The 13,778-nt window shown below is 45.6% G+C and overlaps 1 protein-coding gene across 3 annotated transcripts; it reads left to right on the top strand.

Moving 5' to 3' along the window:
• Positions 1-471: 471 nt before the first annotated feature.
• rtn4a (reticulon 4a) lies at positions 472-10,007 on the top strand. Of its 3 annotated transcripts, none has more exons than XM_027024923.3 (7): positions 472-915; positions 4,611-4,818; positions 5,241-5,379; positions 7,040-7,109; positions 7,749-7,795; positions 8,341-8,399; positions 9,028-10,007. In XM_027024923.3, exons 1-7 carry the CDS (start codon positions 585-587, stop codon positions 9,068-9,070), a joined length of 897 nt encoding a protein of 298 aa, XP_026880724.2. In that variant the 5' UTR covers positions 472-584; the 3' UTR covers positions 9,071-10,007. The 3 variants fall into 3 exon arrangements, with proteins under 3 accessions (XP_026880724.2, XP_026880725.1, XP_026880726.1); XM_027024924.3 differs by lacking the exon at positions 472-915 and adding an exon at positions 2,249-2,427; XM_027024925.3 differs by lacking the exon at positions 472-915 and adding an exon at positions 3,008-3,158.
• Positions 10,008-13,778: the final 3,771 nt, after the last annotated feature.

Genomic DNA, 13,778 nt, shown 5'->3' with positions numbered 1-13,778 from the left:
TCAAATGATCATCTCAGCAGTCATTCTGATCTCATTCTCTCTCTCTCTCTCTCTCTCTCTCTCTCTCTCTCTCTCTCTCACACACACACACACACACACACACACACACATACATACACACACAATCTTGCGCATAGATTAAAAGATAAAAATCTGCTGAGTGAATTTGACCTGTTAGGATCAGATAACTTTTTAACTTAATTTTAAATGTATGTTTTACTTCTAGGACTCTAAGAACATTCCTAATTTACTCCTGTTCCTAAATGTCCACGCCAAGCAGGCTAAACGTAAGATGGCTTTGATGGGTGTGGGCCTCGTCTAGCCTGAGACATGCCCTTCGCCACGAGCAGTGAAGCCATCTCTTATTCCGAAGAAGGGCCGGATGAATCGGCGACGCCCCCTCGAGGCCTAAGCCAATCACAAGTGTTCGAGTTTCCTCACCCCTCCCCTCTGCGTTCGTGTTCTAGAACTCAGGACTTCCTCTCTTTCTCTCTTCCGCCCGTCATCGCCAGGTATTTGACGAGATATTTCGCTAAGGAGGTTTACACACACATCACACTGACTCGGGGACGCGCTTTCCCACGATGGACCACCACACACCTTCCACAGGCAATGAACTAGGTTTCCTACAAGATGAGTGTAAGAAGGAGCACTTCACCAGTGAGTTCGTAGACGAAGCTTCAGATTTCTCTGACACTAAACCATTTGAAGTGGATGATATATTGGATTTGGCCGGAGGGGCCATGGATGCTATCGCGAGGCACAGGTCCACGTTGCCACGGACAGAAGAGCCACTTATGGACGAGAAGGCGCATCCGGAGCAGCGTGAAGAGGACTGGGGCCGTCCGGACGCCCCGCCGAGCCCAGACTTGGCACGGACACAGCGAGTCCTTGCCAGCCCTGCAGCGTCTCAGCGTAAGTTGGAGAGTTTTCAAAGTTTCACAGTTTTGCAACTTTCCCAGTGCAGTATGCCGTTATGGTATATTGGTTCCACACACAGACCTGCTGTTGCAATTTTAAAGTTTAATGCACTTATTACTCAACTCGATCAGGTTTGACTGCAGCAACAACTGACAATTTTGGCTCATGCGTCACACAGGTATTGCGTAATTGTCTGGGTCGTCGAGCGGACTCGTCATTGCCATAATCATAGGATGATCTCGAGACCCACATCAAACGTACCGATCCGTGCGGTTCTCTCCATAACGGTCTGGTTTGTTTAGTTACCTCTGGAGCCCTGGGAGCCTTTGCACAGGCTGAACGTTTTCGATTTCGGTGACTGTCATTTGCTTTTTTATAATGGTGTTATGTTCGTTTTGGTAGCAAGGGTTAATTTACAAACCTAACGTCTAACTTCTCCTCTGATGTCACTGGCATAAGGATTTATTCTATGGAGACAATAAAGATGGAGACAATAAGTCTCCTTGGACGTCTTCTAAATATTGTAAATGTAGCCTAATGTAATATTGTAATGTGGGCTTGTTAAGGTGTACTGCCATCTTGTGGATGACCCTGTAGTCTGCACTCAATCATCATCGCGTCCATTCTACACTCTTCTGTTTGGCAACTACAAATTACACGTCATAAAGTCTGGCTCTAAATGGACCACTCACCTTTCCCCCTTATCCCTATTGCTGGGATGACTATAAAAATATAAAAGCAAGTATTACTGAAAGAGAGAACTTTTTAGAAATCAGGAAGCACTGTGTACTGGAAATCTTTACATCATTTAGCTGACACTTTTATCCAAAGCGACTTACAATTCTGCCTGAACACAACAGTCAGGGGTCTTGCTCAGGGGCCCACCAGTGGCAACTTGACAGGGGTGGGACTTGAATCAACAACCTTCTGATTACAAGTCAAGTACCGTAACCACTGCTCTCATCACCCGTTATACTGAAGTCAAAAGTGTTTTAGGTTATCCAATTTGGCCTTGCATCAGTTTACTTGGTTTGGATTTCATGCAATGGCTACTTGTGGGTTTTAATAACACATGGCTTTTAGAGAGGAGTATGTATGTGTGGTGTGTGTCAGTGCCGAGTGCTGCAGTGAGCAACACTGCCAGCCCTCGTTGTGAGAACATCATGTCCCGCCAGCCAGCCAGCTGCTGGCTTACTGTTTATCCAACTGTGCTGCTTTAGCAGTACATAAGTGAGTCCTCACACTGGACTCGTCTGTCATCAACTCTTGGCATGTGGCCCTAGTCAGCTGACCTCAGCAGTACTCACACCTGCAGGAGAGCTGTAGCCCCACTGTTGGCCCTCAGTCCACGTCTGGTCTGCCCCAGAGAGAGGCGCGTGCCTCCAGACTGCCTCAACCCCCTGATCACCTCTGCCACGGCTGGAATGATCGAATGATACTCGCAAGTCAGCACTGCACTACCGTGGAACACTAAAGAGATGGACGCAAAACACTGGAAAGACCAGGGTATCTGTGACTGGCTTCTCTTCTTGCTTTTATGGTTTTTAGATGGAGCAGTTGAGATTAGAATATCTTTTCATGTCCTATCCATGTGTCTTTCTAAGATTGTTAGTGGCGGAGAAGGTTCTAACTGCTGTTTTTTTTGTCTGCTGGCGTTGTGACTGTAAATTGCCACCTTTGCCATTTCAAGTGCCATTTCTTTGAGACTCATAATTCTTGCCTACTGTAATGCCTTTGAGAATGTGCGTTAATGTGACAGCTATCTCAGACTTTTACATGGAATCTATTGTGCACACTAACTTTCTGTTGTTTCTGCATTTTTGTTTTTTGTTCCCTGTAAGTTCTGTCAATTTCAGATGTTTTCAGTGCTTTTGACTGAACCTATATTCCAGAAGTGTCTAAACTATGGACTGACTCGGTGGTCCATAAATCATGCTTTTAAGAGTTCTGAAAATTGTCCAAGTGAAGTGAAGCAGGTGTGTGTACAATTAACGAAGTGTTAAGTCTATGAAAGCAACACCCTCTAAAGCAATTGAGTTGACTGTAGGGTCGGTTGGCTATAATCGCCTATATAGCAGTTCCAATGACATTTACTTTGGAATTGCGGGAGACTTTTAAGTTGACATAGATTAGCCCCATCTTAGCCGGAAGACCATGTAGCTATTAGTGCGTTTGGCTTCTCCTTTCTGTCTTCGGACAGGCGTCGTATCGAAGAAGCGAGATGGTTTCCCGAGAAGGTTAGTGTGTCCATTTCGCGTGAAGACGTGCGTGTACTTCGTGACCGTGATCAACAGACCTCGCCTCGGGTCGTCAGGATGGCGACCGTTAGGACCGTTAGGACCGTTAGGAACGCGCTGGAGTTCTGGAATAACGTGGAGCGCGGTTTTCTTTCTTTTCTTTTTTTTTTGCGAGCTCCTTCGGTAACGTTATTGTGGCGTCAGAGCGTCGCCAGCTGGCTAAAGCCCCGAGACGCAGCCCAGAAGCCTCTTAGCATGCTAGCTAACTGGCTAGCGTCTCTATCCGTGTGTCCTTTTAGCGAGCAGCCCTGTAGCTGCGGTTAGCTAGTTAGCGCCGTTATGCGTGGCAGACATCACCAGCCTTCAGTCCTGAGGTTCACTGGCAGAGTGCGGGGGGGGTTAGCTGCTAACCTGCTGGCCTTTGCGTTCTTGTTGAACGATGCGAAAGGTCCCGTCGGCCTTATCTAGCTAATACTATCTTGTTAAACGAGCTATCATCTGTAGGCATCAGTGGGGTTTCCACCAGCCTGATTCAATTAGCTGTTTTATTAGCTAATATTTGATTTTAATGCAAGCTAAGATACGCCTACGCCTTCACAAGTGTTTTTTTTTTTTGTAGCTACTTCTAGCGGTTTTATCTTTGTTTAGTATTAGCTCAAAGGTTACTTGGTAACCTCGTGGTCTTGCCTCAGTAACAGATGGGTGGGTCTGTTAGTTCTTGTGAGCAGAGCCCTGGGATTAGAGCCCTGAGATATGCCTATCTTCAGGAGACCTTCACGTAAACAATCACAGATTACACAACTCCGATGTGGAATGTGAGGAATTGAGTTTGTACTTTATCAAACCATCTTGGCTTTAAGAAAGCTGCTGCGTTTTAAGTCATTTATTATTAATGTAATTTTAAGTGAACATTAGCCAAAAGCTAGGTGCAGGTGAAAATGTGTTCTGTGGTCAGAGGCTTGCTGTTTTTTGCAAATGTAATGTAATCTATCTGGCAATGCGCAGTCTGTGTTGCCATTTTGTCCAGTTTACGCGTCATTGGTTTGTTTAATGGACTTTGTTTTTTCCAAGCAATTTTTATTAGATCTCAGTGTTATTAAAATCCTTCCCCAAGTGCTCATAATTGTGTTTGTTATAACTGATCTACAAAACTGTAAAGCTTCAACCACAGTTAGCTATCCACAAATGTTGTTGCAGGCCTCCCTCTGGAGTTATACCTCTCTCAAAGTAGCCACATTACTAACCACATCGTTCCCTTCTCCTCCACATTACCCTTGGTGTTTCTAACATGGCTAACTTTCACTGTTAACCGCTTAAACTCGAGTAGATTCGACTGCTGCTATTTTCCATGCCGATCAGCGTAACTCCAGTTTTTCTGACCGCACGTTTAGACGGCATCACTTAAAGCCGCATGGCCGCTCTTTTCTCTCCACTGTCTTGTCTTTGTGCTAGTGGTCGACCTCTTGTACTGGCGCGACCTGCAGAGAACGGGGGTGGTGTTTGGAGCCAGCCTGTTCCTGCTGCTGGCCTTAAACGCCTGCAGCATCATCAGCGTGCTCTCCTACATCTCCCTGGCCCTGCTCTCCGTCACCATCTCCTTCAGGATATACAAGGGCATCTTGCAGGCCGTGCAGAAGTCGGAGGATGGCCATCCTTTTAAGTAAGACCGAGCGCGTTGTGCACACATACGCGCCCAACTCAATAAAAATAGACTGACTAAAGGTAGATGTTTTTGAACTTTTTAAATTGCAGTTTGAGCAACTTCGCATTCTTTCAAGCATGTGGTATCCTTAACAGAAGCACATAACCACTGCCTCATTTACATGGTGTCCCTTTCTCTCATTTTAAGAGGGCTGGGTTGGAGCCTAGGTCTGCTTTAATTTAACCGTGATGTTGCACAGCAGTGTTAACCTCATACAGTGTGAATTCATGCAAAAATCACTTGTCAGAAGAACACAGTAGCGACACCATCACTAACAGCCACTTCCACACAAGCGCTCGTGTTTAAACGTCCGGTGCAGCCGGATCCCCGCAGTGCCTCGGTGGTTCTGACCCATCCTGCGTCTGCTTCCTCTCCTGAAGGATGTACCTGGATCAGGACGTCACGGTACCTGCTGAGACGGTGCAGAACTACGCTGACGCTACACTGGAGCACGTCAATGCTGCCGTGAAGGAACTGAGGCGCCTCTTCCTGGTGGAAGATCTGGTGGACTCTCTGAAGGTGGGACAAACACGCATATACGGATCCTGGTCTGTGACCAGAGCCTGTCGGTTTTACCAGTCTTGCCCTGTAAACATGGCTGGCTTTGCCCTTCACTTCAGCTCGGTTTATTTTTTGTGTTTAGCCCTCCTACTCTGGTATAGGGTGAAGACTGTCACCATGCAAAGAATTTTGAAGGGTGTTGTCTGTGTGAAGGTCAAGGTTTATGCCTTATTTTTAGCCAGATCAGGCAGTATAAGGTAATCTGATGACACACACACACACACACACGTGCGTGCACACACACACACACACACACACACTTTTTCATATGTTTTCATTGAGTTCAGTTTCTTCGTGGTCAGTGCTGGATGTTATATATGAGAAACCAGAGCGAGTGTGGAGGGGATGGGGCACCCCTGCATGGGAAGGCAGAGGTGCAGCAGCGTAGACAAATGAATTTGGGATAGAGACTGTGCCAAGGCTCTGCATGTGCGTGCCTGTGTGTGTGACTGCTTTCATTGATCACCATTTAGCAGTGGTGGCTCATTGGTTAAGGTACTCGACTAGTAATCAGAAGGTTGCCAGTTCAAGTCCCACCACTGCCAAGTTGCCACTGTTGGGCCCCTGAGCAAGACCATTAACCCTCAATTACTCAAATTGTTTTCAGTCAGAATTGTAAGTTGCTTTGGATAAAATAATCATCTTAATTCTGTAAATTAAAACTTGAAGATTTGACTGCTGTGGGTTACCATGCCAAACATGCAGTTTAACTCAAATGTCTGGTTGTGTGTGTGTGTGAACAGTGTTCATGTGTTTGTACTCTATTTTGTTAATTTCATTTAATTTTTTTGTTCAGGCTGGGATGTTTCATAGTCTTCAAGAATGGAAGGGAGTTGGTTCTTATTGCTTTATGCATATTGGTGCCCCTGAATGAGTTGGTTTATGTTTAAAGTATGAAGGTGAATGCATTTAACTCTAAAAGCTGTAGTTATAAATCGTTTTGCTTTGCAGTCCTGAGCAGTCTGTTTGGGACATGGGGCTCACACTACCTGCTTCACTCAAAGCCTGTTAAATCACTATGAGCCTAGATTTAAAGTTCATTCCTTCATTTCAGATCACTGGAAAGATCCAAGTAAATGCTCTGGATGTTATGTTCCTGGGGTAATGGAAAAGTCCTGCAGTGTTAGTGTTAAGTCAGCACCTCCAAACCTGGTGGTGAGAGGTGTCCGTGTAAGGGCTGTGGGAGGCTGGGGTAGGGTTACGCTCCCTGCGCTGGCCTGGCTCCGGTTCCCTGGTGCCGTGCATGTACAGGGGCGCTAACCCCACCAGGGTCCCCCAGGGCCCATGCCAGCCAGCGCTCGGGGTGGCCTTCTGAGTGACGGGTCCATTTGGCGGGGCACATGAGCATTCAGCAGTTTACAGGCTGTGTAGCATAGCACAACAGCTGGTCTCCTCTGAAACGTTTAAATTCATCTCCTATTTCCCACTTACCTTCCCACTACCTAACGCACTACTCTACTGAAACAGCATTATGCTTTTTATGAGAAGTCATCTAATAGAGATGTTTGAATGCAGTATTTATATATTCAGAATAGATTTTATACACTTTGAGCTACAGTGGGGTGATAGACAGTGGCTGATGGGTTTGGTAAAGTGGCGTTTCTTTTTTTCTCTGCAGTTTGCAGTGCTGATGTGGATCCTGACCTATGTGGGCTCCTTGTTCAATGGCCTCACTATCCTCATTATTGGTAAGTCAAACTCCCGCATCTCCCCAGTGTCTCACGCTGACCTGGGCCACGCCTGCTAAAGGCCGTTTGCACTGCTGATGCGCTTGTGTCTAACGAAAATAAAGATTGCAAACCAAAATCAGTTCAGTTAGGGTGTCGATCAATTGATATTTTTGTAACTAAATTACATTCATTACGTTTGCTAAAAGATTTCAGTCTTGGCTTTACTGTCCAAAACTCAGCTTACTTGTGCTTACTCATGATTTGGTCAGATAGTGTTTTACTTTCCCAAGAGAAGTTGCTGTTTTTCAGCAGTTGGGACAAAGCCGTGGGAATTGCAGTGGGAATTGCCAGGGTCTTCCTCACACAGGGCACCATGGACGGCTGCCTGTTTAAACTCTCGTGCTGTCTTGCTCTTACATTTGATCTTGCCATTTCCACTTTGAACAGTTGCAGGAATGCACAAACAGTGCTGATCATGGCATATTATCAGGTTTATTATTGTTAATAGTTGTAATATTATTAAAATTGTATAAATAAGTTAACTATAATATACATTTATTTTAATGTGGGATAAGTTATAATTACAGGTGAATTCAAAGATTTTTACAAAGTTCAGATGCTGATACTCTGTCTGTCTCTCAACCCCCTCCCCCCCAGTGCATGTTGCAGCTTTCAGTTGGCCAGTAATCTATGAGAAACACCAGGTAGGTTTAATTCCCTCTTTTTTAATCCCTGAAGTATGACTGACATTGGTATAGCGAATGGACATACAAACCTTTTTATATATAGAAGAAATAAAAAAGCGTATCCATCTTATCTGGGGATAAAGGTTTCCACCTCTTGACTAATCCATCTTACCAAGCCCTTTCCTGTGGCGATGAGAGAGGTGGTGTGGTGGTGCATTAAGGCGCTTCTGTCTCTGTTCTTGTTCCTTTTAGTCAGTCTGAGGCTTTGTTTCTTTCTTTTTTTTTACATTAACCTGTTTTGCTGTGAGAGATGCGGACAAAACTCTTCCCTAAACTTTATCTGCTCAGCTCTGGGGCAGAAAGGAAGAGATTTTTCTTTTATTCGCGGTGTTGTCGGACCGCCGATGGCCGTGGCGTTTATCTCAGTGATCTGCTCCTCCAGCAATTCAGAGGATTGTTGCTGTCATATTCCTGATTGTGGCTTTAATGTGTGTTTAGACTCAGAAATTGATCCGATTCAGTGATTGATCTGCCGTGGTGGGTAATTTCTGTTCTCTTTCCAGACGCAGATTGATCACTACTATGGACTGGTGAACAACCAAATTAAAGAGGTCATGAAAAAGTAAGTATACGTTGTGTGTAAGCCGACTCTGCTGACGCGTTCCACTGCCCTGGAGCTGGTGCCAAAATCCCCAACAGTGCCATGCTTTTCCATAACAAAACCACAGAAAGGGCAGTGCTGTTCTGGCCTGAAACCACTGAACCTGTTCTGCACCTGGTGGGGTCCTGCTGTCACCTCGTACAGTTGTTTACACGCCTTACTGCTGTTTACAGCTAAAAACGTGAGAACTGCAGCGAGTCTTCAGTGGTCTGTGGAAAAAGCTTTTAAAAAAGTTGATTCTCGGCTGTTTTAAATAAACCTGAAAGAAGAAGCAACATTTGCAGAAGAAAAGTGTCTTCCACCATGTAGTTTACACAGTCTTCTAAAATGTTTCCCGATGCTGAAACGCTCACGTCCATGTAACCGTTGGAAACGTGGATCCGTTCTTAAAGGTTCGCTAGTTGGCAGGGACCGGCACCAGTTCCAGAACTTTGTTGGTGTGGGTGCGAGAGACCCTTAAGCTTCAGCTTCTGTCTGGATGTCGCTGGGCTTCAGTTGTTTGGTCCTCCTTTGACTGTCTGCGTGTTGTTTACGGCGCGTGGCCTGGTGACTGCCACCCATGCTGATGAAGTGCCCTCTCTGTTGGCAGGGTCCAAGCCATGATGCCCGGCACCAAGCCCAAGAAGGAATAAAGTCAGAATGAGCACTACAGAGTGAATGACTGAAGTGTATGCAGGTGAAATAGGAAATGACTTTGAAAATGAGTTTTTGGGTTGGAGACTACTTAGTTTTGGAATAATGCCTCAGACATTGCGTTGTATGACCCCATCCCTCACGCTCCTTCCCCACCCCTGTAGCTTTACAGCTAAAAACCTCCGTCCATTACCTTAACAACCCCATGAGCCAAATCACTGTCTTTCACAATAGTTCCAGTGCGTTGTGTTTAATTAAACATTCGGGAATGAGAGTTCAGGAATGTGAAATGCCAAGGGTCACCATGGAGACGATGGAAGCAGAGCTGTACGTGAAGCCTTCTGTTAAGTGAAGGGTGTGTGTGTGTGTGTGTGTGTGTGTGTGTGTGTGTGTGTGTGTGTGTGTGTGTGTGTGTGTGTGTGTGTGTGTGTGTGTGTGTGTGTGTGTGTGTGTGTGTGTGTGTGTGTGTGTTCGTGTTTGTTCTTTAAAAAGGAGCAAAATGTTTCACCACAGTCTTGATTTTAGCTTTTGAGTTTGTGTTAGGCCTGAATGAGCAAATGCTGTGTTACGTGACCAGTTCAGTCACGTGAACCAGGCTTCTAGTTTTCGGTAGTATCTCATCATGGAGTTGGGGCATGCTTGGATCTTAGTTCTTCTTCAAAAGGCTTATGTTACATCATGTTTCAGCAGTATTTCTGTTGGCGATTTTAGCTGTCCAGTGAAACGGGCCACGTGGAGGCACGTAAGGGCGTTTGCTGCGTTCTGTCACTTCGTAACTCGCAGGCGGCCATATGTTTACCCAACCCTCCCGTCTTTGGTGTGGACCGAGTGTCTGAAATGGTGCAAGTGATTGATTGTATGTGTTGTTGAACTGTGCGCTGAAGACTGTCTGTGGGATGCATTGTGAAGTACCAATAAAGCTCGTAGACAAACTGACACGTGATGTTTGTGTCTGTTCCTTGTGTATGATGTACACGGATTACTGGAATACATTAGTGGTTGTAATGGAGTTTCAGTGCCATAGAAGAAAATTATGAATCCTTAAAATTAATGTTAACTGTCAGAATAGGCCCAGTAAAAGTAATTTTCTAAAGACTGGCTGTCTTAAAATGTTTTGCTGTATCCTTTCGAATGCAGTGCCACCACCTGGTGAGATTATGGAAGTGGACATCTGCGGTTGGGGCGCAGACTACTCTCTAGTAGTGTCCAGCATGTGGGTAACGAGTTGCGTAATGAAATGCACTCCATTTCTGCATCACTGTTCAGAAGTAATTTAGACACCTGTTTAATGCAGAGTAATGCTGGACGCATTAATATGAAAAATGCTTGAACGAAAAACGGGTGTAGTCATCTCCTTTCTGTGGTGTGTTTCACATTTGTATCTGTTTTGTAGAGAACTGTCATGCAGCTAAACACTTGGGGTGTAGTGATCTACCCTTCTTTGTACTTGCAGCAGATTTGTCTGATCAGTCTTTAAACTGGCTCAGTTCCTGTTGACTTCACATGTTCTGAAGGCCTTTAGTTCCTGGTGTTTTTGTTTGTTGTATTGCACGCTGGGTGTTTTCCCTGCTGCACTATGCTGGCTGGTCACTGTTTCCACAGGAGTAAATTTCACTGGTGAGCTTTGCAGGTGTCCAGTGATACCAGAAATACATGCTTCTGTATCATTGCTTGAAATAAATGTCTTTGTCATTATGTCTCATGTCTTTGATGTTATGCTGTTTTAAATAAAGTAAAACTAATGTATAAAAATAAACAATACTAGAAGTGGGCAATGTGATGTCATGTTAACCAACAACCAAAGTTAAGTAGGTTTTCTTCACTGGGTGTTGGTATCGGACTCTCTCCACCAGTGGGACCAGCGCCCCCCCCCCCCAAAATGGAACTGTGGCCACATGAACGTCCTGTGTGAACCTACAAGGCCTGCCAGTTTTCCCTCTGTAGGTCCATCAGCGGAACTCCAGTGGATTCCAGCAGCTGATGTGAGGGTCTGGATGGACAGCAGGTTACTTCAGCCCACAGGCCTGAAATATGAAGGGAGGTGCAAGTTTTCCCCCAGATGTTTCCCTGACTCTATGAACAGATAATGCAATGGTGTGTTCATTCACTCGCTCACACACAGATGGGCGTGTACTTTGTGCTTTTGTCTTGCTTTGCCCTCCCCAGCAGGGTCCATATCTAGCTGCAGTGTCTCTACAATCAGCGCAGAACTTCTTTCCCCACCTCACAAGGTTTTAAACCACCCCCTCCTAAACCAGAAAAAGTCTTCCAGACATCTTTTAAAAAGCTGGCGTAGTTTTGGCTGATTCTACTCTGAGAGGAAGAGCATTCCCTGGGAGCAGGGCGCCCTGTAGATGTTCATTTGGAGCGTGAAACAGCAAATATTTATTTATGGCTACAGCTCTGATGAGATTATTAATGTACTGAATCGCTCAATTATGATGTTTTAAAAATGAACAATAAAACTTGTAGTCTGTGCTTAACTGAGAGCCAGTGGAGAGGTTTTCTGTTTTTTTTTTCTCCTGGCATGTGGTCACAGTGTAGGCTGCACATACAAAGATGTCCAGGCAAGCTGCAGGCTAACTACAGCTTCCCACGGTACACTATTTGGAAAAAGTGCTGGGACACACATCTCGGTCATTGAGATCAGTTGTGTAAACTCAAGCGCCCTCCTGTGTAATCTGCCTTTACAAATGTTTGTGAAAGATTTGTAAAGATGTGGAAAGAGCCCCAGCCTGCTACTGGAAAAGGATGCTACCGTTGCAACAAGTCTCTTTGTGAAATTGCTTCAATCCTGGGTATTCCACAATTCAGTGAGAGTGGTACTATTGAAAAGTGAGAGCTTTTTAGAACCACAACTTCAGAAAGTGACAGACCATGTAAAGTTCCAGTGCGGGGTCGGCGAGTGCAGAGGTGCATTGGCATGTGTGAAACTCGCCGACGCTCTGCTGATTCAATAACTGCGCAGTTCCAAACCTCTTCTGGCGTCAACGTCAGCAAAAACCGCTGTGTGCCTGGAGCTTCTGAGCAGCTCCACGCAAGCCTTACATCACCGAGCACAACACCGAGCTTCGGTGTGGAGTGGTGTAAAGCTCGCTGCCACTGGACTCGAGCGGTGGAAACGTGTGCTGTGGAGTGATGAATCAGACTTCTCTACCTGCCAGTATGACGGACCAGTCTGGGTTTGGCTTATGCCAGGAGAACGTTTACCTCTGACTGCGTTGTGCCGACTGTAAAGTTTGGTGAACGAGGGATAATGATATGGGCTTGTTTTTCCAAGGGTTGGGCCCAGCCCCTTAGTTCCAGGGAAGGGAAAATGTAATGCCATTCTGGATAATTGTATGCTTCCAACTGTGTGGGAGCAGTTTGCGGAAGGCCCTTTTCTGTTCCAGCATGACTGCCAGCGTAAAGAGTGGACCACACACATCCTGGACCTCAGCTCGGACCTCTGCCCCCCAGAACACCTTTGAGATGAACCAGAACGACAATTGTGAGCTGGGCCCTCTCGTCCAACGTCAGTCTGACCTCACAAATGCTCGTCTGGATGAACTGGAAAAATTACCCCAGACACACTCCAATGTCCTGCAGTAAGCCTTCCAGAAGATCAAAGCTGTTATAGCTACAGATATTTTAGACCGGGACTGTGGGTGTTGTGTCCAAATACTTTTGTCTATGTGGTGTATGACAGTTTCCTCGTCCAGGGTGTGAATCTCCGGGGGGGGGGGGGGGGTCTTTTGTCCTGTTAGTTGGGCATGAGTGCTGGCTAATGTCCAATGTGCTGGAACTGTGATTTTAATCAATGGGGTGTGTTAAAGCTACTGGCCACCAGGTGGAGCTGTGGACCATTCTTACATCCATCACCTCATGCTACATATAAAGGTACTGTTGGTGCATTAACAAATATCTTGTGCGTTTGGCACGCTACGTAGTTAGTATCATGTTAGGCTGGGAAAAAGTATGAATGGCATACTAGTGTGATGTTCTGTTTAGTGTGGTGCTGTGCAGTTTTATGCCCAGTGATCCGCCCTTGTCCTCAGCAGGAGGAAATGTAACAGAGAAGCCCGCGCTGCCAGAAAGCTGTTATCTACGCCTCGATTTAAGCAGTGAAACAAAGTGGGAAAGACTTCACACACGCTGCACACACTCCAGACGGCATTTTACAAGTCACAAATCATGGCTAATTAGCAACGGGTCCGGTTTATGCGGGAGTGATATTACGGAGTACCTCGCAGCTAGAAAAGGCCCATCTACAGTGTAAGGAAGTCTTCACCACAGTGTAAATACACACACAAACCCCACTTAGCTCCTCATGGCGTGAAGAGGTCATCGATGTTTGTTTAAAGTCAGTTAATTCAATCAATGTTCGGACCAGTCCGATGTGTGCTTTTCTAAAAGGCCTAATCATCACTGCATGAATGTCGTTATACCCTTTAAAACACACTCTGTGTGTGTGTGTGTGTGTATATGCCTGGGTTTCCCCCCCTTGTCTCCTGTTTCTTGGGAAATTAAAATGTGGATCAAAGGTTGAGTCTCTAATCCAGGGAGTCTTGTAAGCTGTATCACTTTGGCAGAGGATAATTAAGAGCCGTCCTCTGGGGTGATGTTACTAATATCACCCCACACAACACAATAACAAGCGGGGCTTCTTTTTCCCTTCCTGTAGAGAGCACAAGATGGTAAATGATACTTAATTTTCCCTGTGCCTGC

This window comes from Electrophorus electricus, chromosome 7, assembly GCF_041902795.1.
Source record: "Electrophorus electricus isolate QZ-2024a chromosome 7, ASM4190279v1, whole genome shotgun sequence".
Classification (NCBI taxonomy): Eukaryota; Metazoa; Chordata; class Actinopteri; order Gymnotiformes; family Gymnotidae; genus Electrophorus; species Electrophorus electricus.
The sequence above is the reverse complement of the archived record's forward strand: the minus strand, read 5'-3'. Positions and strand labels throughout refer to the sequence as shown.

Coding starts and splice junctions, on each gene's coding strand:
- rtn4a (XM_027024923.3), top strand. CDS start 585: ATGGACCACCACACACCTTCCACAGGCAATGAACTAGGTTTCCTACAA. Junction 4,819..5,240: donor GAGGATGGCCATCCTTTTAA/GTAAGACCGAGC, acceptor CCTCTCCTGAAG/GATGTACCTGGATCAGGACG. Junction 8,400..9,027: donor ATTAAAGAGGTCATGAAAAA/GTAAGTATACGT, acceptor CTCTGTTGGCAG/GGTCCAAGCCATGATGCCCG.